Consider the following 23786-nt stretch of genomic DNA (forward strand, 5'->3'; position numbering starts at 1 on the left):
AAATTAGTTATATAGTTTAGTTATGTAGTTATTTAGTTACTTGTTTAGTTATGCAGATAGTTAGAAAAAAGGCCATGAAGAGGTCACATTGTGCCATACTAAGTTGCTGCAACATTGGACTTTTGGACATTATGCAAACAATGTGACTTCTAAAAAAAAAAAAAGTAACATTAAGTGTTCCTGCTGCACAATTTTGACAGGAAATAAAGTGCTCCATGTGCAGGCAGGCCAAGAAAACCACAGAGACCGTGAAGTGGCTGGGTGAGATAAAGCATTTCTGCAGCCTGCGGTGCCTGATGTTCTTTTGCAGTCTGCAGGGCGTCACTGGAGCCGTCATCAAAGCTACAAGGCAATCTCAAGCCACACAGAGTATGTTCTCTCTTATATTAACTTGCATTACTTAGATATTTGGGTTGGTCTGCTTCTCTCTCACTGCATGTATTTTTTCCATTTTCGGTTCATGCTGTAGATTCTGTAATTGGCTAGGGGTCAGTGTGGCATATCCTAAATGTTTTACTTTCTTTAGCCTGATTTCACTCTCTCCACAGGTGCGACTCCAGTAACCTCTGCAGGCCCTCAAAGTATTAAAGAGGGCACACCAGTCATTGCCAGTGTTGTTTCACTTTCAAATGCGTCTAACAAACAGCCAGATGTTCTCAGAAACACAGATCCGAAAGGTGATTTAATCACAGGAACATTAACCATTTAAACTGAACTGAACACTTATACATAATGCATAAGTTTAAAGACTGAGATGCATTGTTTGTTGCTCAAATCACTCACATTTAACCCTTTGTTTCCTCAGGCTCTGTTCCAGCTGCTGTTACTGTGAAAGTTACAGAACAGGTGAGTTTGTCTGGAAAAATCTGTATTTACACCCACAGTCTTAAACATGAGATTTTTCTATAACTCGTGTTTGTTGAGAGCAGAATCTGAATTCAGACTGTTCCAATTGTTATTTTTATTTCAGCTAATTTTTTTTTTCAATGCGTCTGAGTTGCTGTGAACAGATCTTTTGTTCTTTGCTCTGCTCACAGAAACATGCTGTGAAAGCTCCCGTCTCATCATCCCAAATCCGGAACAACAAGGACTTGACATATAAATCCATAAGCAAAAACAAAGCCACATCCTGTAAACCCCACACCACTGATGCTGAGACACAAATAGGTATTAACCAGCTGCATCACAGTGACTACTCTCTTTTTTTTTTTTTAGCAACCTTATTCTTGACAAATCTTCCACATTTGTTTTTCCTTTTTATCTAACAAAAAATATGTTGCAACACCCGTTGCATATGTCGACGTCTCTTTTGTCCTGCAGATGAAAAGCCTAAAGTGATAATCCTGCCTGTGCCGGTGCCAGTCTATGTGCCAGTTCCCATGCATCTCTACACCCAATACATTCCAAAGTCTGTAGGGCTTCCACTTCCGGTACATCTACTCTCTACCCTTCCTCGTCCTCACTTTTCAAGCCAAGATTATTTTCTTTAGGAACAGCATGTCACAGATGTTTAAAATGCATATATTCCTTTAAGCATGTTAAAAGTATATCTGTAAACATTTGCTGCTGTGGCTCAATGTAGTTTTTAGGGCTGCTCCCTAGTAGTCGACTAAACGTTCGTCGACGAGAAGAGGCTTAATCAACCTAATTTTATTTAGTCAGTTAGTAGCAGAAAAAAAACTCGACAGGAATTGGCAAGATTCAGTCCGTGATGGACAGTTTGTTAACGGCTGACCCATGTGGTAATTATGTCGGGCAGGAAATTCAAACGTCGTCCAACATTCATCGATCTCAAACATTTATTTGACACATAAGTTACATACACATAAGTTACACATAAGGCGCACAGCCTAACGTTAGCAACTTTACATGGCTGCCACACTAATGTAATTGTTAACCTAGATAACTACTTAGGCAAACATATAAGTGATTGCGCGGAGCATGGAAGCTAAATTAGTAGCGCCCTTACTGCATGACGTTTGACTTAATTGCATTAATGCATAAATGCGCATCCATTATACTGCGGAGATGATGAGTCAGCATCATCAACTTTACCTTTGCAGCTGACACTGACTGATGTTTTAATAAATTATTAAAATGCTCAGTCTGTTTTTTCTCATTTATAATCATTACTTTTGCCGATGCACTGCAACACGTTATGCAAGCTTTATGCATGCGCTTGAGTGCTTAATTTATATTTTAATGACTCATCATTATGGTTTAGTATTTCACTGTAATGTAGAACAATGCTGCATATAATATTCTTTCTCAGCCCTGAAACTCAAATCATTTTCTGATGCCACCCCCCAGTTTATAATTAAGTAGTTAAATTAATATTATAAACGTGAGACTAGTCGACTAATGTCTTCAATGAACTTGTCAACTATAAAAACTTTCAGGGGCAGCCCTAGTAGTTTTGTAGTCTGATGTAAATGTGCCTCTATTTCTCTTTGCAGGTTCCAGTGCCCTTGTTTTTCCCCACGACTCTGGACAGCGCTGAGCACATTGTGAAGACCATTCAGGAAATCAAAGAGAAGATCCCTGATGACCCTCTGGAGGCTGAGCTCCTCATGATGGCGGAGATGGTGGCTGAGGATACAGAGAGGGAGAAATGCATCACATCTAGTGGTATGTAATGGAAAATTTGAAGGTTATGGTGTTTAGGCTCTGTACTAAATCTGCAAATGTACATTTGTTTTGGTCACATACGCATCTTTTGAAGCTGCTTGTTTTGTTACACAGATCAGACTGGTAACATTATGGAGGACCTTGATTTTGAGGCCCTTTCCAACAATCTGAGTTGGGAGGAGGACTCTGTGTCTTCAGCTCAGACATGGGATCAACCCCCAGAGCCTGAAAGACCTCCTACGTCCAGATCTGCCACACTGACCCCCGTCTCTACCTCAGCAGAAGAGCCACAGATGGACCTGGAGGCTGATTTCCCAGTCGGTAAGAGCTTCTCCTGGGATTAACTCTTTCAAGCATTTGAAAGCATTTGGCATGAATTATGGAAAATCTCGTCAATTGCCGAGAAAGAAAGAGTTCAAAGGTCCAAACCCACAAACACAATCTGAGTTGTTTATTTTCTTCCAATCATATTTTATCCTTTCACATTTCAGAAAGCATTGAACTTCTCAGAGAGCAAACACAAAAAGACACTGATTCTGGCAAACGAAGATCTCTCAAGAGAGGAAACGACGGCTTCCCTCAGAAGAAAAAGGTAAGGACAACTAAAGCAGCATTATTCCTCACCTCCATCAAAACTTTAACATACAGTACCAGTCAAAAGTTTGGAAACACTACTATTTTTAATGCTTTTGAAAGAAGTGTCTTATGCTCATCAAGCCTGCAGTTAAAAACAAAAACAAAACAAAAAAAACAGTAATATTATGAAATATTATTACAATTTAAAATAATGGTTCTCTTTTTTAATATACTTTAAAATGTAATTTATTTTTGTGATGCAAAGCTGAATTTTCATCAGCAAGTACTCCAGTCTTTGGTGTCTTATGATCCTTCAGAAATCATTCTAATATGCTGATTTATGATCAATGTTGGAAACAGTTGTGCTGCTTAATATTTTTTTATAACCTGAGATACTTTTTTCAGGATTATTTGATGAATAAAAAGTTAAAAAGAGCTGTATTTATTTAGAATAGAAATCTTTTGTAACAATATACACTACCATTCAAAAGTTTGGGAACAATAACTATTTTTTTTAAAGAAATTAGTGCTTTAATTCAACAAGAATGCGTTAAATTGATAAAAAGGTGATGGTAACGATTTATATTGTTAGAAATGTTTTTATTTTGAATAAATGCTGTTTTTATGAATAAATGCTGTTAACGTTTTACTCATCAATGAATCCTGAAAAAAGTATTCCAAAAAAATATATTAAACAGCACAACTGTTTCCATCATTGATAATAACTGAGTATCAAATCATCATATTAGAATGATTTCTGAAGGATCATAAGACACCAAAGACTGGAGTACTTGCTGATGAAAATTCAGCTTTGCATCACAAAAATAAATTACATTTTAAAGTATATTAAAAAAGAGAACCATTATTTTAAATTGTAATAATATTTCATAATATTACTGTTTTTTTGGGGGGGGGTTTTGTTTTTAACTGCAGGCTTGATGAGCATAAGAGACTTCTTGCAAAAGCATTAAAAATAGTAGTGTTTCCAAACTTTTGACTGGTACTGTATAGGACCCTATGATTTTCGCTATGCGGAAAATGCGTATGGAATATAGTGGAATTTACTGTATGATGCAGAATGTTGGGTGAATAAATCAAAAGTAGGGCTGTACAAATTAATCAAACCACAATATGGGCTTCTGTCTGAATATTAAATGGCAAAAAGACTGCTATTGAAATGAAGTCTGCATATTCTATGTGTCTCTGTGTGAGACATTGACCGTGTTTGAAATAAAAATGGACAGCCATTCTGTGTTCCCTCACGACCTTCTCAGTGACAAACAAATCCAATTACGAATCTCGACTATATTGTTTTGATATGTGGTTTTTAAATAAATGCACTTAAGCAATCTCTGTGCTATAATACAATGTTTTTTGTTGTTGTTTTAATAGAAAACCGTTAACAATTATTGGAATTGATATTAGGAAAATAAACCCTTCGTATGAGTTTTGTGCATAGGCGAAAGTGCCATAATTCTGATGAAATGTAAAAAGAAAAATGTCTTAATCACTTTAGTGCAAAATAATCATGATTATCAGTTTAACCATTATCGTGCAGTCCCTAACCATTATTATTATGGAAAGCTGAATGTCTGATTATTATGTGTTTTGTTGGCATGTAGGGTCGTAAATGTGCATCAGCGCTTCCAAACAGCCTCTCCAAACTGCAACACGAGTACGGCGTCAATGCCTGGAAGGACTGGGTGCGCTGGAGGAACGCCCAACCCAACATGGAGACTCCCAAATATGCCTGTAGGTCTCAGTTTGGGGATGAAATGTTGGGTATAAAGCAAACTAATTTCTACAATTCAGAAGCAATACTGGACCACATCACCTTGACTGAAATTGTTAAATAAATTTACTTGGTAGACAGACTTAGTGCCATTTACGCATTAAACATGTCCTCTTCATCATCCATAGCACATTCTATGACAATAAAGGAGGACCTGTTGAAATGTTGCACGGCTGAACTGAGCTACGGCCTCTGCAAGTTCATCTCTGAAGTTCGTCGACCCAACGGAGAGAAGTACAGCCCTGACAGCGTCTTTTACCTCTGCTTGGGCATCCAGCAGGTGAAACGAGAAGAAATCACACAAACTCAACACATTCAGTCATGTTGTATTTAGTTAAATTGACTCTCGTCGATTATGTTTACAGTTCCTGTTTGAGAACAATCGGATGGAGAACATCTTCTCGGATCTCTTCTACACCAAATTCTGCCTTGAAATGTCCAACTTACTCAAAGGATGGAAACCAACTATTTTACCCACTGGTGAGTATTTTAAGAAACTGACACGAGACTGGCTTCTTTCTCTGTTGTGCTACAAACGCCTGTGTGTGTTTGTGCAGGTTACGTTCATTCTCGTGTGGAGGAGGAGTATCTGTGGGACTGTAAGCAGCTGGGAGCGTTTTCACCCGGCGTGCTGCTCAACACACTGCTCTATTTCTTCACCAAGTTCTTCAACTACAAGACAGTGGAGCAGCACCGTCGCCTCTCTTTCGCTAATGTCAAACGCTACTCTCGGGGTCCAGCTAACAGCAAAGTATCCTACCTGCGTTTCTACCCCCCGAAAGAGGACACAAGTTTGGGTCAGTGGTCAGTCATATGTTTAATAGTGTTTGTTTGTTGTTTGTTGTTGTTGTTAATTGTTACTGCTTATACATTTTATCCAATTTAGATGGTGTCCCTGTAAAGAAAAGGAAGAAGGAAGATGAACGGCAGAGAGTGCTAAAGATACGGCAGAATTCAGACAATCCTCTCCGCTGTCCTGTCAAGCTATACGAGTTCTATCTCTCAAAATGGTATGTCAGCTGTTTGTTTAAAGTCAGCATGAAACAGAAGTTGTAATAGTCTTTTCTTCCCTATTGTGACGTATATGAGTGAAACGGCTTCTCGAATGAGAAAAAAAATGTTGGGTGGGAATTGATTTCATCCGTTGGGAATTGATTGAAGCCCCACTCTCCGCTGAGATACACGTCATGATTATGAATGCATATTAACTTAAGAAAATAATGATATGGATAATTATTTTTAATAAACACTGTAACATTCTGTAAAAAAAAAAAAAAAAAAGAATTGTCAATTTGGATTTCCTGGTTACTTTAAAGTGCCCCTATTATGCTATTTTAAAGTTTCTTAATTTCGTTTTAGAGGTGTCCTACAGGTTTACATGCATCCAAGGTCAAAAACACTTTAATTTTCTCATAATATACATTGCACATGACCTCATTTCTCAAAGGTCTGAAATGTTTCGATCAAGTATTGTCTCTCTAAACCCCTCCTTTCTGAGAGCCTCTGATTGGTCCGATGGCTAAGTCTTTTGTGATTGGTCTATCACTTAGCACTGTCAGAAATGAAACAGCCAGTACCGTATCTAAATTTCATCTCCAGAATCTTCCTCAGCATTTGATACACTCATCTTCTCAGCATGTCGACAAACACGAACCAAACTCTTCCAGTCTCAGCTACAGTGTTTGCGGGTCAAAGTAGACTTCGTTCACGGGCAGCCAATGAAGACCATAGACTGGCATTATGCAAATTTGTTACAAACCTACTTTGGTTTGAGCAGGAAGTAAGACTTCAGACAGGCAGTTCAGAGTAGGTTCTTTTTTTTGGGACACAATAACAACTTTTATCGTGTTTATTGATCTTTAAAACATTACAGAGCATTAACATTCACAAACAGTTACATTACACGCTGCATGAAAGTTCATTTCTGAAAAGGCATAATAGGGGCACCTTTAGGGGTGTATTTGGTTGTCATACTATCTGTTGTTTCTTCCAGTTCACCAGGCATAAGACATCATGCGACCAAATTCTACCTGAGCCCTGAGCGCTCCTGTGTACCCAGCAGTCCTACGTGGTTTACAGCCACCTCGCTGAGTGATGAGGCTCTGGACAGCATGCTCACACGTATCCTTACTGTCAGAGAGCTGCACATGGAGACGGACAAAACACTCACCGAGACCGATTCAGACACTGACTCGGACTTCTGAGCATTTTAATACAGCAAAACTGAGAAAACCTGAACACATGACTGACTGTAGTTCTGAATGCTGGAAAGCAAGCGGTTTGTCATTGTGCATCCTTGTAACTACAAGATTGAAAATGGAAATCACACGGTTGCTGCGAGTCGTCGCCTTTGTATTATATGTAAACACTAAAGACATTAACAGCATCATTCCAAAAACAGATTTTGAAGTTGTTGTTGTTGTTCATTGCAAACCATGTTGGTCCATATAGATTGGAATGTTCCTGCAATTTACTGTGGATAACTCTTGTTTTTGTTTTGTTTTTATTAAAAAATTAAACTGGTGCTGCAAGCCTTTCATATTTATTTTCTTGAGAGATGCAGATATTTTCACTTGCATTTTGCACATTAACACAAGATACATGCATGCAAAAACTACTTTATTCACTTATTACAGCCTCAGATTGCGCAGTCAAGCACATCAAAGATAAAAATGTTGTAAAAAGTTTTGTCACAGCGCCCTGCTGGTGATTTTAGAAACAATTTTATTTACTTATAACTATAACTGCACATTTTTCATGTGAACATATATTTAGAAAAAAGGAAAAGATACGGCTGCCTGTGATGGAGCAAAGCAATGGCCTTGAGAAAAATGACCAGAATTTGTTTTATAACCGTTTCTTGCAATTTTATACATGGCAGGACAAATATATTTTTTTTGCCAAAGCAAATACATCCAGGTGAAAAAAAAATCATATTTTGTTTGATTGCAAATGCATTAAATTTTTTTTTTTTTTTTGCTAAAAATTGGTCATAAATTGATTGAAGGATCTTTCCTGCAAAGGTAGCTCAGCTGTGGGCTAAAGTGTGTCCAGGCTGAATTTAAGGATAATGAGCTTTGCATTTCGATGGAAGATAATTTGCGTTAGGAAACATCCAGAACTAAAATGATTTAGAATATCACTGATCTTTAACGTCTTTGACAGACATCAGGTTGAATGGAAGCTATTTGGAACGTTTTGAATCCAATAACTTTTGCATGAAAGTCACCTTGAGCCAACTTAGGTGAAGATGTGAATTATTTTCAAAATCCAAGATGGCCAATTTAGAGAGCTGAGATTCAAAATCAGTGACTTCACTGAACTTTGCATTAGGCAAGAACGTCTCAAGGCCTCAAAACTTATAACAAGCAGAAGTGGGTTTGAGTAGGACACCGCAAAGTGGTCTACTCATTCCTGCCCAGTTCAACTGTGGTGGGCCACAGACTTCCAGCCAGAAAGAAAAAGAGATGTCAGAACAAAAGCAACTGGGGCTTATCGCCCCTAAATAGAAAAATATACACATTTTCCAAATAATCCAATGCCATACATTGCTTTCCATGGCCTCTATGGTTGTCTGGAGGATCTGGTCTCACATATTCTTCTGAATGATTTACCGCAGAATGCATCAGACCAGTTTTTAAGACCATCTAGTATGATGATAACACAGTCCTCTCCCGTCTTGTATTCTACTTTCCAGTCATCTGGTTCACCTCCATTCCAGTACCTGAAAGAAATGATACGTTTCAGTGAGCTTCTTCTCAACACCTGTCAAAAGGGTCAAATATTTGGAGTTTAGAAAATAACTGTAAATTAAGCATTTTGAGTGCAAAGATTTCATCTACCTTTCATCTTGACTAAGTGCTGTGTTGTCTACCCATAGCCATTGACCCTCTTTCTTCTCATCTGTCAGGCCAATCCAGAACCGCTCTTTATATTTTGTTACAATGTTCATCAGGAACTCCTTCAAGGACAAAGTGTTGGCTTGTTATTTACATTGCATTACTTTATAATAATTTTTCAAATGTATTTTTCTTTTTTTTCTTTTTTCATGAGTAAACAGACAAACCTGTTCATCTTTGCTGTTTATGATCACCAGATGACCGCCATCTGAGATACAGGCATCTCGACTCTTAGTCCAGTCCAGTGTGTTTCTGGAGATGTAGTAACATTTTCCCACATGATACTCCCAATCCTTTGGACACGCTGAAGGTTATAGCATTTGAGATGGGTTATCAATCTTTTCCCTCTTTCATAGTGATGAATTTTGTGATGATGATCACTTACCACTGTCATTCAGAGCCTTGGTCAGATTTTGTTGCCAGTGATGCATGTCTTGAAGTACCGCTGTATTAAATTGACAAAACATAGTCCTAGCTTACAAATATATGTTCCCATTGAAAACATTATGCAAATGTTTTGGTTATGCAAACATTAAGGGAATGTTATGGAATAATTAGGTGAACATCCGACCAAATGTTTCAGGTAAAAACATTCCATGAACGAAGTATAAATGTTTTTGTGCAAACTTTGTGAGAATATTATTAAAGACCAGATTAACTTGTTTTACTAACGTTACTGGGAAAGCATTTGTTCATAACTTTGAGAGAACCACAAAGTTCTCTCAAAGTAAAGCTGTGATCATTCCCTATTAACTGTGGTGTGTGTTTATAATGATATAATACATTACTTTATTGTTAGTATAGTATTTACCTGTGAAGTTGTCATTCAGTGCAGAGTGGAGCTGCTGGAGATCTTTAAGCTTTTTCTCTGTATATACATCTAAACAAAAAGTTATTGTTAGATACCCTTCATTAAAATTGTATAGATGTCACAATTAAAAAAAAAAAAAAAAAAGCGAGATGTGTACTTTGGAGCACCTAAAGGGACGTGGTGGGAAAATATATTTCAAAGCTTTTGTGTTCCCCAAAAAAACTTTACGGAGCCCCTAAAAGGACATGGTGATGGAAAAAAAAATGAGATGGGAGGAAAAGTGATGTCTATATGCTTATGGTTTCTCTTGCAAATGTTTTGCGTTCCCCCAAGAAAGTTTGCTTTTTCTTGCAAAGAACTCAAAAGTTTCTCTGGAACACAAAAGTTTCGCAAAATATATAAATAATATATATATATATATATATATATATATATATATATATATATATATATTTACATCACCGTGTCCCTTTAGGTTCTTAAAGTAGCTAAAGATTTTGCAAGGGAACGCAAAGTTCTTGCTTACGCTCGCAATTGCATGGAAAAAATTGGCTTCCATAATATTGTGTATTAAAATGTGTTACTCATTTGGATCCAAAATTTATGCCAAGTATAAAATCAATCAATCCAAAAATTGGGATTTTTTTAAACAAGTGTGAAGAAGGATACGTACATTGGAAGCTGAGTGCGATCAGTCCACCCGTGAGGAGAACACACAGAGCCGTTAGTAACAGTCGAACAAAGTCGCCACATGGTTTGGTCTTTTGCAAAGCTTGAGAAGAATCAACAACAAGAATTGATATCAGAGAGTGGTTTAATATGCTAAATCACAATTTAAAGCCACACCGCGGAACTTTTGCGGGCGCTAGGGGCGCTAGACCTGTAACTTTCACGTCTAGCGCCCCTAGAGGCCACAAGCGCCGCAGCACTGTCGCAAAAGTCTGCTCCATGAGTATATCAGAGCCTATGGTCACGTGATGGCCGTAAAGCGATACGTTCTCCAGGTCACATGACCTGGCCAACGACGGTCCGTCTTCTCCAAACTTACATAGGCGGTATTTCAAGAGGGCAGCCCCGCTCGGAGCATTAATAGTGTCAAACGCTGTATATTGGCCTGAGGAATCATTTAAAATAACTCGTATGCGTCAACTCTTTAGGTCACAAAGTCCGCGGTGTGGCTTTAAGGTTTTAATCAAGCATATTTGATTAAAACCTTAAAGGGATAGTTCACCCAAAAATGAAAATTGTGTCTTCATTTACTCGCTCTCATGTCGTTCCAAACCTGTATTCGTTTCTTTCTTCTGTTGAACACAAAAAAAGATATTTTGAAGAATGTTGGTAACCAGACAGTTGACGGTAGCCATTGACGGGAAAAATACAATCAAAGTCAATGGGGTCCATCAACTGTCTGGTTACCAACATTCTTCAAAATATCGTCTTTTGTGTTCAACAGAAGAAAGAAACTAATACAGGTTTGGAACAATTTGAGGCCGAGTAAAAGATGACAATTTTAATTTTGTGGTGAACGATCTCTTTAAGTTTGGTCGTTTGCGAAGCTTCAGAAGAATCACCAACATGAATTGATATCAGAGAGTGTTTTATTATGCCAAATTACAATTTAAGGTTTTACTCAAGCATATAGGCTATACAAATAAAACAGTTTGAACGAGGATCACAAGGATCAAGTGGCTTGTGCAATGTGCTTTTTTATTGTAGGCCTACTGATGCTATGATTTCATAAGAACATTAACATCCTGCCGTGAACGTTACTTGAGTTATGTTTGATTTGCGTTATTTATGTTTAGCCTGATGCGTCTCTAAACTCAAAATAGCTATCTTAATTTTACTGCAAACATTTGATTGTCATGAGCTGTTCTCATAGGGTATCACTTCGACAGGAGGAGCATTTACAAAAATGCATGAAATTAATTAAGAAAAATACAAAAACAACTCCTACTGAAAACTCACCTAATAATTGACTCTGATCTGGTTTGTTAATGCCAACTTCGTTTCTTTTCACAAATACGACATCCGAGTAGATAACGTCCTCAGACATTTTACTCAGCCTTTGATTCAGGAAGGATGCAAATGTAAATGTGATTACTAAATTATGAGAAGGGAACGAAAAGAGGAACTTAATGTTTCTCTCTTGTCAACAATCTGATGACATATCTTTGTGAAATATTGTATTGTAGGCCTATTTGACCCCTGTGAATTGTTTTAGGTTTAATCGTTTAAGTTGGATATTATTTATTCATTTGCTATAAATGTAAATGAACACTTATACTTTAAATGAAATAAAATAAGAAATGAAGGAGATTAAAATGGGTTCGTTTTAACCATTTTAATCACGTTTAGCTTTTTTTTTTTTTTTTTTTTTTTTTTACATTTCTCTTAAATGGTCCTGTGGTCTTTGACAAATTAATTTTTAACAGTAGGCCTATAAATGTATAATAATGCAGAACGTGGCTCAATAATCAAATATATTTTTATTGTATTAAAAATCAATAAGAAAAACACTTGAATAAATGAAAAAGTTTTAATTACGCCTATATTTAAATCTATATTTCGATTATATTCAGTAAATTGTTTTTAATACATTGCATTAATAAATATAAATAAAATGAAATATGATGATGAATTAACAATGCAACTGCAAATGATCACAATAACAAATGAAAGGATTGTTTAAAAATTGAGACTTGTATTTTGAAACCCGTGACTTGTTTTCTTCGGGCGCTGCGTCTGACTTCACACAAATGGACAGTTCAGTCGCTAATCCTTCTGTGTGGGACACACAAAAAGTGTATAAACACCACGAGCAACAAAATGTTGCCCAAACACGCGCAAAATACAGAGAGGGACGACGCCAAAGAGCTGTTAAGGTCGGTTTATTTTATAAATTGTTTTAGTTAGCACTGTATTTTAGCTTATCGTACCATGCAGCAATCAGAGTGACAGCCAGAGTCATCTCTCTAGGTTTTGAATCACTCACAGCCTGGGAAAATAATAAGACTATTTCCATGGCTGAATCGCTGGTTTCAGGTATACACCATCAACTTGGAGTCTCGGTTCCTGCTAGTTCAAGGAGTGCCCGCTATTGGAGTGATGGCAGAGCTGGTGCAGCTCTTTGCTCTGTATGGAGTGGTCGAGGAGTACAGGGCACTTGATGAATACCCAGCAGAGCAGTTCACTGAAGTCTACTTATTTCAGTTCCAGAAGCTGACAAGTGCAAGGTAAGGACAGACTAAAACATGTTCAAAGTCAGCTTGTGCTAGAGTGATACAGAGGAACATTCACTTTTAGTTCACCTGGGTCATTCCACAAAATAGGTGATTTTACTAATTCTGTACATGCATGTACATATGCATGCTTACCAAGGCAAGGGTACGTTCATTTGATCAAAAATATACAGTAAAAACAGTAATATTGAGAAATATTATTACAATTTAAAATAACTTTTCTATATTAATGTATTTTAAAGGTCCCATTGCATGGATTATTTTATTATTTTAGAATGTTTCCTGGGGTGCCCTTATAATGTTAGTATGTTTATTAGATCAAAAGTTGTTATAATTTAGAAATAAAAGGCATATTTCCTAGCCTGATTTTAGCCTCTGATTTGAACGCTCTGTTTGAAGGGGCGTGTCTGCTGTGAGACTTCAGTGTAAACACCCACTGCTGTGATTGGCTGACATGCTTGCATATGAAATATTTAGCATTACATGTGGAACTCTCTCGAAAACGTTTACTATTACAGCTATTATAGGTTTTTACTATTACAGCTATCGGGATTAACGAATCGTGAGAAGTTTTTTAATTATTTAGATCTATTCCCATCACATAAAGGTTGCAGTGATGATGAGCATTGAGCAGATGACAGCCTGTTGATCGCGTAAATGAAGATCTTATCATTGCAACGCAGTTTCTGCACTCTCACTAATGATTTCACCAATGCAGTTCATATCTCGCAATTCTACTACTTATTACAGACTTGTGAGATATAAACTCACAATTTTGAGTTATAAAGTCCAATTCAGACTTTTTTTTCCTCAGCATTGCGAGTTTATATCACACAATTCTGAGGAAAAAAAGTCCGATTTTTTGGGAGGATGTAAAGTATGAATTGTGAGATAAAAAGTCGCAATTACCTTTTTTATTTTTTTTATTCTGTGGCAGGAACGAGCTTCTATAGTTAACAGATCATTTAAACTTTACTTTTTTACTCAAGGTCATGACACTTTAAGCTGATTATTATAAAGAGAATTTAACGCTGACATTTTTACTAATGTACAGTTTTAAATAATCAGTTGTTTCTTTTATGAATAATTGTATTAATATTTTATTATATTTCTTTGTATTTAATGCCTATAATATCACAATCAAAGTTGGTGCAGGCTTTTCATTCAGTACTTTTTTATATGCATAACTCAAAAAGCACTCGTATCACGGAATGACATGCATATGTTACATTGTGTAAATTTGCAGGATAGCTAAACGGCGTACTGATGAAAAGAGCTTCTTTGGGGGTCAGCTGCATGTCTGCTATGCCCCCGAGTACGAAACTGTGGAAGAGACGAGGCAGAAGTTACAGGACAGGAGGAGATATGTTAACAGAGCAAGCCAAAACACAGGTACTTTTTATCGTGTCTCTTAATAGGTTACATCTGTAGAAAATCTTTTGAATCTGTAGAAAATCTGTAGAATTTTTTTTTCAGCAAAACAATACGATCAGCAATTGGAAGTAAGCACAGAGTCATCAAGCACGGACACCCGAGCATCTGCAACTCCTGAGATCCAGAAAGACTTTGCAAGCGCCAGAAGGGAGAATGTAAAGTCTGACTACTTGGGCTTTCCTGAGAAGCCTTTGCCCCCAATGGAGGATGTTTCTTATAGACTTCCTAATTTTACACAGCCATTTCAAGTGCAGTGGACCACTAAAACAACATTACCTACAGAGGACAAGATGGGCTCTCTACATAATTCCATCCCTCCTCTCGCAGAAACTTCAAAGCAGAGTGCATCATCCTCATCTTCAAGTGTTAAAGAGGGAGATTTGAGTAAAAGGCACGAGAACCTGTCACAACCTGTTAGATTTATGCCAAGGATTACACATTTAGAAAGTAGAAAAAGAAAATTGGAGGAAACGGTGTTCTTTTTGAATGAAACTGAGACTCTAATTGGCCCAAAATTACCAGAGCTGCCCAAGTTGGACATGGAGGATCATTCATTAAATGTCACAGCCAATTTGATCCGTCAAACTATGACTAAGGTTAGTTTGTCTGTTTTATTCCTGCTGTAAATGTAGTTTAAATAGGACCTATTGTGCCCTTTTACAAAGTCTTGATTTTGTTTTCTACTAGAATAGGTTTTCATGCTTGAATGTTCAAAAAACATTTTTCACATTGTTGCAGCACCTCTCTTCCCAGTCTGTCAGTAACGCTCTGTTTAGTTCCTGTCTCTATATGAAGCTCCTCCTTCTGAAAAGCGCAGTGTGCTCTGATTGGTCAGCTAGATCATTTTGTTGTGATTGGTCAACTGCTTCGAGCGTGTTTTGGAAATGCCACGCCCCTTACCATAACCCTGAGTTTCAACACACAACTACTAACTGACTCAACCAGGCATTGCAACCTTTTTTTGCGTATGCCTTGGGCGGGAATTATTTAAATGAGGAATATTGTGACGTGTTCGTTCTTGGAAGAAAACTCAAGACTACAATGGAGGCGTTTCAGGGAGAAACAGTGACACTGATATAGAGAATAACTCACTTTGGAGTGACTTTGTCCTTTGTAACTTTTCAGACATTTTTTATGCTCAAACAGCAGCATTACACAATAAAGAAAGTTGGAAATGTAAAAAGGCATAATAGGACCCCTTTAAGTACATTATGTTTGTGTGCAATTTTTCATGATGGTATATTGCTGATATATATTCTTTTTTTTTTTAGGTCACATCTGTTCCAGAGGTCAAACCTGTACAAGTAAAGACCGCTACTGCAAAGCCACGCAGAAGAATTTAATAAGATAACTGTGGTCTTACATTGAACAATATTTTACAGCCACAAACAATGTTTTGACAAACCTTTTTTTTTATATACAAAATTGTTAGGGGGGTAACAGCTGTAAGACCCAGGATCAGATATAATGAAAGAAGACCAGGAGTTGTGAGGTTCAATCAAATAAATAAAAATTTACTGAAGAATAGTTTGCAGTTTCATCGGTAGAGCCAGCGTCAAAGTCTCACGAGGAGGTCGCAAGCTAACTCTACCTTACACAAAATCTTACACCAATTATACCATTTCCAAGGGCATACATTACATCATTGCTACTTCTGATTGGCTAAGAGAACATAAAGTCTAAACAATTCTACACTTATGGATAGATAGTAGGGTATGCAACATTAATCAAGATAATTGTCATTGGAGTCCATGGAGGTCCGGTGATGACCTCGGAGGTCGTCGAAAGGCGTCTTGAGGTCTGCTGCTACATATCACGAGACCTGTACAGAGCATTCAACGCATACACAAAAGCACAAGGGAATAGCAGTTCTACCAAGGTTGTAGAGAGCCTGAGCTCATTATTATCAAGACAGACTACCCAAAACATACTAATAAAACCTTCCCTCCTCAGAAAGAAGTACAGATAATGTTCACTTTATTCTTTAGGGAAATACACATTAGAAGTACAATTCTGTGAACGTGCAAGTCACGTAGAGGTTGACCCCTGTAACCTTAACTTGATCAGCAGAAAACAGACATAGAGTCATCTGATGAGGGTCTTCTTCAGGCTTGCCCTCTTCTATTAGGTTATTAGCTGTTTTCCCAATACAAAGAGCCTGTTCTCAAGGTCCTCGTTCAGGGCACAAAAGATTAGTCACAGACACCATAATGCACTTAGAAAGATACTGGTAGAAATGCTGACAACAAAATATGATTAAAACTATATGTGAATCACTTATTGAATATAGTAATGATTATATAACTTGATTAGTACTTGTTATAGGAATAATGTAAAAACTCAAAAGGATATATAGATCTATTGAAGAACAAGGGATTCTGACCCCAACCCTTCAAAATTCAGTGGTTCTTTTCAATATTCATATGGTTCCTGGTATGCATGTTGCTCAAATATCAGTATTCTCTGCCAAACAAACAAATAAAAATAAAAAACATTTTAGAGCCCGTATTTTTAAAATGACGATACATTTTACATGCAAAAATAGTTGCTTGTGATTTCTACCTTCGTATCTGGGAGGCAGTTGCCAAAAGCTTCTAGTAAAAGGTTTTCATCTCTGACTGTCTTCTCAAAATCAGAATAAGAAACTCTTCCATCATGGTCATAATCCTGAAAAAATAAAAGGTACATATCTTTTATACTTAACAATGATAAAATATTCCATATACAGTGGGGAGAACAAGTATTTGATACACTGCCGATTTTGCAGGTTTTCCTACTTACAAAGTATGTAGAGGTCTGTAATTTTTATCATAGGTACACTTCAACTGTGAGTGACGGAATCTAAAACAAAAATCCAGAAAATCACATTGTATGATTTTTAAGTAATTAATTTGCATTTTATTGCATGACATAAGTATTTGATAGATCAGAAAAGCAGAACTTAATATTTGGTACAGAAACCTTTGTTTGCAATTACAGAGATCATACGTTTCCTGTAGTTCTTGACCAGGTTTGCACACACTGCAGCAGGGATTTTGGCCCACTCCTCCATACAGACCTTCTCCAGATCCTTCAGGTTTCGGGGCTGTCGTTGGGCAATACGGACTTTCAGCTTCCTCCAAAGATTTTCTATTGGGTTCAGGTCTGGAGACTGGCTAGGCCACTCCAGGACCTTGAGATGCTTCTTACGGAGCCACTCCTTAACTCCTGGCTGTGTGTTTCGGGTCATTGTCACGCTGGAAGACCCAGCCACGACCCATCTTCAATGCTCTTACTGAGGGAAAGGTTGTTGGCCAAGATCTCGCGATACATGGCCCCATCCATCCTCCCCTCAATACGGTGCAGTCGTCCTGTCCCCTTTGCAGAAAAGCATCCCCAAATAATGATGTTTCCACCTCCATGCTTCACGGTTGGGATGGTGTTCTTGGGGTTGTACTCATCCTTCTTCTTCCTCCAAACACGGCGAGTGGAGTTTAGACCAAAAAGCTCTATTTTTGTCTCATCAGACCACATGACCTTCTCCCATTCCTCCTCTGGATCATCCAGATGGTCATTGGCAAACTTCAGATGGGCCTGGACATGCGCTGGCTTGAGCAGGGGGACCTTGCGTGCGCTGCAGGATTTTAATCCATGACGGAGTAGTGTGTTACTAATGGTTTTCTTTGAGACTGTGGTCCCAGCTCTCTTTAGGTCATTGACCAGGTCCTGCCGAATAATTCTGGGCTGATCCCTCACCTTCCTCATGATCATTGATGCCCCACGAGGTGAGATCTTGCATGGTGCCCCAGACCGAGGGAGATTGACCGTCATCTTGAACTCTTCCATTTTCTAATAATTGCGCCAACAGTTGTTGCCTTCTCACCAAGCTGCTTGCCTATTGTCCTGTAGCCCATCCCAGCCTTGTGCAGGTCTACAATTTTATCCCTGATGTCCTTACACAGCTCTCTGGTCTTGGCCATTGTGGAGAGGTTGGAGTCTGTTTTATTGAGTGTGTGGACAGGTGTCTTTTATACAGGTAACATGTTCAAACAGGTGCAGTTACTAGAGGTAATGAGTGGAGAACAGGAGGGCTTCTTAAAGAAAAACTGTGAGAAAGTCTGTGAGAGCCGGAATTCTTACTGGTTGGTAGGTGATCAAATACTTATGTCATGCAATTATTTAAAAATCAAACAATGTGATTTTCTGGATTTTTGTTTTAGATTTCGTCTCTCACAGTTGAAGTGTACCTATGATAAAAATTACAGACCTCTACATGCTTTGTAAGTTGGAAAACCTGCAAAATCGGCAGTGTATCAAATACTTGTTCTCCCCACTGTACATTTTCTGAGTCTGACACATAGTCGTACCATTTTTTTCAAGGCAATTTCCACAACATCCTTAATCCCCTCGTCGGGGTCCTCTTCGGTGGGTTGCCTGATGAGGCTGTCTTTCAGCATTTGAAACATCTCCTCTCGTGAGATGTATCCGTCCCCATTCAGGTCGTATACGTCAAAGCAGACTAGGCATTATACATGGAATATTTTATATACAGTATGTAGATATGTTATAACATGAACTTTATGTACATAACCTTATAAAATATAAAGAACTCACATTTCATTTTTTCATCCAGCGTGCCTCGTAAAAAGACAGACAGACCTTCCACCCACTCTTTGACGCTTACGTAAGTGTCATTGTCCTTGTCAAAGACACGGAAAACTGAATGCACAAGGGGTTAATACAAAAATTTGCAAAAAATGGTTAATATCCTCCTTGAAGCTCAGACAAAGGAGAATCTTTTTTATATTAGTATTACTTAATGAATAAGAAAATATTACAAAGGTTTATTATTATTGACAGGTACTAATATCCTTATATTTGTTAAACTGCAAATAATTATGTACAGTACCAGTTAAAAGTTTGGAGACATTACTATTTGTAATGTTTTTAAAAGAAGTCTCTTATGCTCATCATTTATTTGATTAAAAATACAGAAAAAAAACAGTAATTTTGCGAAATATTATTACATTTTAAAATAATGTTTTTCTATTTTAATATACTTTAAAATATATTTTATTTATGTGATGCAAAGTTGAATTTTCAGCATCATTACTCCAGTCTTCAGTGTCACATGAAAAACAGAAATCATTCTAATATGATGATTTGATACTCAGTTATTATCAATGTTGGAAACAGTTTAGGGCTTAATATTTTTGAAACCTGTTGTACTTTTTTCAGGATTCATTGATGAATAAAAAGTCTTCTATAAATCTTACTATCATTTAACACATCCTTGCTGAATAAAAGTATTAATAATTTCTCAAAAAAAGAAAGAAAAAAATATTACTGAACCCAAACTTTTGAACGGTAGTGTAGGAAATATTGTTTACAAAAGATTTCTATTTTAAATAAATGCTGATCTTTCTTTTTCTTACTTTTTATTCATCAAAGAATCCTGAAAAAAATATCATAGGTTATAAAAGAAATATCAAGACACAACTGTTTTCAACATAATAAACATGATAATAAATCAGCATATTAGAATGATTTCTGAAGGATCATGTGACACTGAAAACTGCAGTAATGGCTGATTTAAATCCAGCTTTGCATCACAGAAATAAATGATATTTTAAAGTGTATTAAAATAGAAAACCATTATTTTAAATTGTAATAATATTTCACAATATTACTGTTTTTTTATGTATTTTTCATCAAATAAATGCAGGCTTGATGAGCATAAGAGACTACTTTCAAATACATAAAAAATAATAATGTTTCCAAACTTTTGACCAGTAACTTACTCTACATGCATTTTTTATATATTATTACTCTCACACACCAATATATAATATAATATACAGTATGCTGCAGACCAGACTACGGTCTACAATCGTCCTCATCCAAACACGTAACGTTACCTCTATCCATGATCACATCTTCAGTCAGCCCGAATGTGTTGTGCAGGATATTTCTGAACTGGACCCTGTCGAGTCCGTGAGCCGCTCTTCTCTCTGCCTGCTCTCCCACCAGTCCGTTGAACAGCCTTATCAGACACCCCACCTCTGCTATACTAACTACAGCACAATCACAATACTGTCAAGTCACTAAACACGGTATTTACTGTAACGTTAACTAACTTTATAAAGCAGGACATATACGCGTGATGAACTAACAGCTGCTAGCAAACGTTTTATTAGAATTACATTATAAAGAATAATATTAACTGGCATATAAGAAGAAAAAAACATTAGTTAATAAATACCTACAATGTTTGACTTGCTTGCATAAAGTTTCAGCGAGGTTTTTAATTATTTTTCTGTTCATTGCCGGCATTTCGATTCTCACCTTTCAAGTCTTTCGTTAGATGTTGCTATAGAAACGCAGCGGCAGGCGGAGCCGGTGTTGTGCCTAATTCCGACCCCCCGGCATGAGACTACCCCCTGTCGCGTGCACGCGGACAGTACCGCTGTGTTTCCAGTAGATGGCAGCTGAAACACAAAAAGTCCGGTCAAATGCTTCACTGATTCCAACTCCAAACGTTCAATTTGACGTAAATCTATGCATTTTCCTGTAGATGGCAGTGCTAACTCAGAAACGTATTTCATTACTTTTCAACCCTATAATCGTAAACGAGACTGGTATGTCCGTTGCAAATCTCTTTTGATAACGCGTCGATGGCGTCTTTTTCCAGTTTTTTTCTTCTTCTTCTTTTTTCTTTTCTGCTTAGATGCAAACCCAGTAGGCCTGTGTATTAGCTGAATTTTACAATAAAGTGTTATGCCTTACAAAATAAATTCAGTTGATCAATACTAGAACTAGTTCTTTTGTTATAATAAAACGTGTACACATACAGGTGCTGGTCATATAATTAGAATATCATCAAAAATTTGATTTATTTCAGTAATTCCGTTAAAAAAGTGAAACTTGTATATTATATAGACTCATTACATGCAAAGTGAGATATCTCAAGCCTTTATTTGTTTATGTGTGTATAATATTCCAATAAACTTATGAACTAAAATAATAATAAAAAAAATATTGCATGAATCAGAATTAGCTTTATTGCCAAGTGTGCTTGCACACACAAGGCGATTTTCTTGGTACTGAAGCTTCCAGTGCACATATACAAATACAACAAGAAACACAGTACTACAATGATTAGATTAGATAAAAATTATAAAGACACAGTTAGTTTTAGTCATAATGAACATTATAAATAATGTATTTATATTATTACATGTTATATATATTATATATATATTATATTATCTGTATTATAAATAATAACAGTATTATAAATCATATAAATGTCAACTGAGTTTAGAAAGATATTGCTCTAAACAGAGTATTGCACTTACAGGCATATGCCTTGGGAGGCATTTAACTTCAAAACGGAAATGGCCGGTGGGAAAACACTGTTCCTGTGCCTAGGTGTTCTGAAAATGATCATGTAGCGTTAGATTTAGGGGGTATTATTTGGGCAGGCCCGTTTCAACCCATCTGCCTGGATTATACCCCCCGATTTCTTCTCTCTAAATACTCAAATGGTTCCTAAAATGGGTCTTATACACCTACACCACCAATACTGTGTGCAAAATGCTACATTTCACTCTATTAACATGGGCAGATTTAGTATTGGGTGGGGGGGGGGGTCTTATTTGGCCAGGCCCGTTTTAACCCACCTGCCTGGATTATACCCCCCTATTTCTTCACTCTAAATACACAAATGGTTCCTAAAATGGGTTAGACACACCTAGTAATACTGTGTGTAAAATGCTACATTTCACTCTATTAACATGGGCAGATTAGTATTTGGGGGCGGGGGGTACAATTTGGGCAGGCCCGTTTCAACCCACCTGCCTGGATTATACCCCCGTATTTCTTCTCTCTAAATACACAAATGGTTCCTAAAACAGCTTAGACACACCTACACCAGCAATACTGTGTGTAAAATGCTACATTTCACTATATTAACATGGGCAGATTTAGTATGGGGGGGGTCTTATTTGGGCAGGCCCGTCTCAACCCACCTGCCTGGATTATACCCCCCTATTTCTTCACTCTAAATACACAAATGGTTCCTAAAATGGGTTAGACACACCTACACCAGCAATACTGTGTGTAAAATGCTACATTTCACTATATTAACATGGGCAGATTAGTATTTGGGGGCGGGGGGTACAATTTGGGCAGGCCCGTCTCATCCCACCTGCCTGGATTATACCCATGTTAATATAGTGAAATGTAGCATTTTACATACAGTATTGCTGGTGTAGGTGTGTCTAACCCATTTTAGGAATCATTTGTGTATTTAAAGAAAAGAAATAGGGGGGTATAATCCAGGCAGATGGGTTGAGACGGGCCTGCCCAAATAAGACTGCCCCCATACTAAATCTGCCCATGTTAGTATAGTGAAATGTAGCATTTTACACACAGTATTGATGGTGTAGGTGTATCAGACCCATTTTAGGAACCATTTGAGTATTTAGAGAGAAGAAATCGGGGGGTATAATCCAGGCAGATGGGTTGGTTACGGGCCTGCCCAAATAATACCCCCTAAATCTAACGCTACATGATCATTTTCAGAACACCTAGGCACAGGAACAGTGTTTTCCCACCGGCCATTTCCGTTTTGAGGTTAAATGCCTCCCAAGGCATATGCCTGTAAGTGCAATACTCTGTTTAGAGCAATATCTTTCTAAACTCAGTTGACATTTGTATGATTTATAATACTGTTATTATTTACAATACAGATAATATAATATATATATAATATATATAACATGTAATAATATAAATACATTATTTATAATGTTCATTATGACTAAAACTAACTGTGTCTTTATAATTTTTTATCTAATCTAATCATTGTAGTACTGTGTTTCTTGTTGTATTTGTATATGTGCACTGGAAGCTTCAGTACCAAGAAAATCGCCTTGTGTGTGCAAGCACACTTGGCAATAAAGCTAATTCTGATTCATGCAATATTTTTTATTATTATTTTAGTTCATAAGTTTATTGGAATATTATACTTGAGTATAATATTAGGCTTGAGATATCTCACTTTGCATGTAATGAGTCTATATAATATACAAGTTTCACTTTTTTAACGGAATTACTGAAATAAATCAACTTTTTGCTGATATTCTAATTATATGACCAGCACCTGTATGTGTACACGTTTTACTATAACAAAAGAACTAGTTCTAGTATTGATCAACTGAATTTATTTTGTAAGGCATAACACTTTATTGTAAAATTCAGCTAATACACAGGCCTACTGGGTTTGCATCTAAGCAGAAAAGAAAAAAGAAGAAGAAGAAAAAAACTGGAAAAAGACGCCATCGACGCGTTATCAAAAGAGATTTGCAACGGACATACCAGTTTCGTTTACGATTATAGGGTTGAAAAGTAATTAAATTCGC

General features: G+C 37.0%; 4 protein-coding genes across 9 annotated transcripts in view; 2 read left to right on the forward strand and 2 right to left on the reverse strand.

The window, feature by feature from the left end:
* The window catches only part of LOC311093713 (zinc finger MYM-type protein 4-like), a 35509-nt gene extending 27989 nt beyond the window's left edge, over positions 1 to 7520 (forward strand). For all 5 annotated transcript variants that reach the window (XM_084131298.1, XM_084131296.1, XM_084131297.1 and 2 more), the window contains 14 exons: positions 201 to 369; positions 549 to 677; positions 806 to 846; positions 1038 to 1167; positions 1321 to 1430; positions 2457 to 2628; positions 2743 to 2949; positions 3120 to 3220; positions 4827 to 4956; positions 5125 to 5276; positions 5362 to 5476; positions 5554 to 5793; positions 5883 to 6006; positions 6990 to 7520. In XM_084131298.1, the coding sequence (XP_083987424.1) occupies positions 201 to 369; positions 549 to 677; positions 806 to 846; positions 1038 to 1167; positions 1321 to 1430; positions 2457 to 2628; positions 2743 to 2949; positions 3120 to 3220; positions 4827 to 4956; positions 5125 to 5276; positions 5362 to 5476; positions 5554 to 5793; positions 5883 to 6006; positions 6990 to 7200 (2031 nt within the window). In that variant the 3' untranslated portion in view covers positions 7201 to 7520. The remainder of the gene's footprint in view (positions 1 to 200; positions 370 to 548; positions 678 to 805; positions 847 to 1037; positions 1168 to 1320; positions 1431 to 2456; positions 2629 to 2742; positions 2950 to 3119; positions 3221 to 4826; positions 4957 to 5124; positions 5277 to 5361; positions 5477 to 5553; positions 5794 to 5882; positions 6007 to 6989) is intronic.
* A 466-nt stretch (positions 7521 to 7986) lies between these two features.
* Positions 7987 to 11832, reverse strand: illr4 (immune-related, lectin-like receptor 4). Its single transcript, XM_084131301.1, has 7 exons — positions 11675 to 11832; positions 10380 to 10478; positions 9707 to 9775; positions 9281 to 9340; positions 9063 to 9199; positions 8839 to 8957; positions 7987 to 8720 (listed from the first exon to the last, which is right to left on the reverse strand). The coding sequence occupies exons 1-7, from the start codon at positions 11760 to 11762 to the stop codon at positions 8561 to 8563; spliced, it is 732 nt and encodes a 243-aa protein (XP_083987427.1). The 5' UTR covers positions 11763 to 11832; the 3' UTR covers positions 7987 to 8560.
* Positions 11833 to 12439: 607 nt separating this feature from the next.
* On the forward strand, positions 12440 to 16850 carry rbm48 (RNA binding motif protein 48). Its single transcript, XM_084131010.1, has 5 exons — positions 12440 to 12591; positions 12752 to 12942; positions 14195 to 14340; positions 14425 to 14978; positions 15654 to 16850. Exons 1-5 carry the CDS (start codon positions 12466 to 12468, stop codon positions 15723 to 15725), a joined length of 1089 nt encoding a protein of 362 aa, XP_083987136.1. The 5' UTR covers positions 12440 to 12465; the 3' UTR covers positions 15726 to 16850.
* LOC311093537 (calaxin-like) lies at positions 16705 to 20849 on the reverse strand. 2 transcript variants are annotated; one of them, XM_084131012.1, is made up of 6 exons: positions 20707 to 20849; positions 20280 to 20435; positions 18976 to 19080; positions 18729 to 18880; positions 16945 to 17049; positions 16705 to 16845 (listed from the first exon to the last, which is right to left on the reverse strand). In XM_084131012.1, the coding sequence occupies exons 2-6, from the start codon at positions 20287 to 20289 to the stop codon at positions 16795 to 16797; spliced, it is 423 nt and encodes a 140-aa protein (XP_083987138.1). In that variant the 5' UTR covers positions 20290 to 20435; positions 20707 to 20849; the 3' UTR covers positions 16705 to 16794. The 2 variants fall into 2 exon arrangements, with proteins under 2 accessions (XP_083987138.1, XP_083987137.1); XM_084131011.1 differs by having other exon boundaries at positions 20628 to 20721.
* Between the last annotated feature and the right edge of the window lie 2937 nt (positions 20850 to 23786).

This window comes from Abramis brama, assembly GCF_963993115.1.
Source record: "Abramis brama genome assembly, chromosome: 12".
Lineage (NCBI taxonomy): Eukaryota > Metazoa > Chordata > Actinopteri > Cypriniformes > Leuciscidae > Abramis > Abramis brama.

Excerpts from the sequence above, each read along its gene's own strand:
- LOC311093537 (XM_084131011.1), bottom strand. The coding sequence starts at position 20,694 with ATGCCGGCAATGAACAGAAAAATAATTAAAAACCTCGCTGAAACTTTA. Across the intron at positions 19,081-20,279 it reads AGATGTGATCATGGATAGAG|TTTTCCGTGTCTTTGACAAG; the intron begins GTAACGTTACGT and ends TTGTGCATTCAG. Across the intron at positions 18,881-18,975 it reads GCTGGATGAAAAAATGAAAT|TCTGCTTTGACGTATACGAC; the intron begins GTGAGTTCTTTA and ends TATAATGCCTAG.
- rbm48 (XM_084131010.1), top strand. The coding sequence starts at position 12,466 with ATGGACAGTTCAGTCGCTAATCCTTCTGTGTGGGACACACAAAAAGTG. Across the intron at positions 12,943-14,194 it reads CAGAAGCTGACAAGTGCAAG|GATAGCTAAACGGCGTACTG; the intron begins GTAAGGACAGAC and ends GTAAATTTGCAG. Across the intron at positions 14,979-15,653 it reads TCCGTCAAACTATGACTAAG|GTCACATCTGTTCCAGAGGT; the intron begins GTTAGTTTGTCT and ends TTTTTTTTTTAG.
- illr4 (XM_084131301.1), bottom strand. The coding sequence starts at position 11,762 with ATGTCTGAGGACGTTATCTACTCGGATGTCGTATTTGTGAAAAGAAAC. Across the intron at positions 9,776-10,379 it reads GATCGCACTCAGCTTCCAAT|ATGTATATACAGAGAAAAAG; the intron begins GTACGTATCCTT and ends CTTTTTGTTTAG. Across the intron at positions 8,721-8,838 it reads GCACTTAGTCAAGATGAAAG|GTACTGGAATGGAGGTGAAC; the intron begins GTAGATGAAATC and ends CATTTCTTTCAG.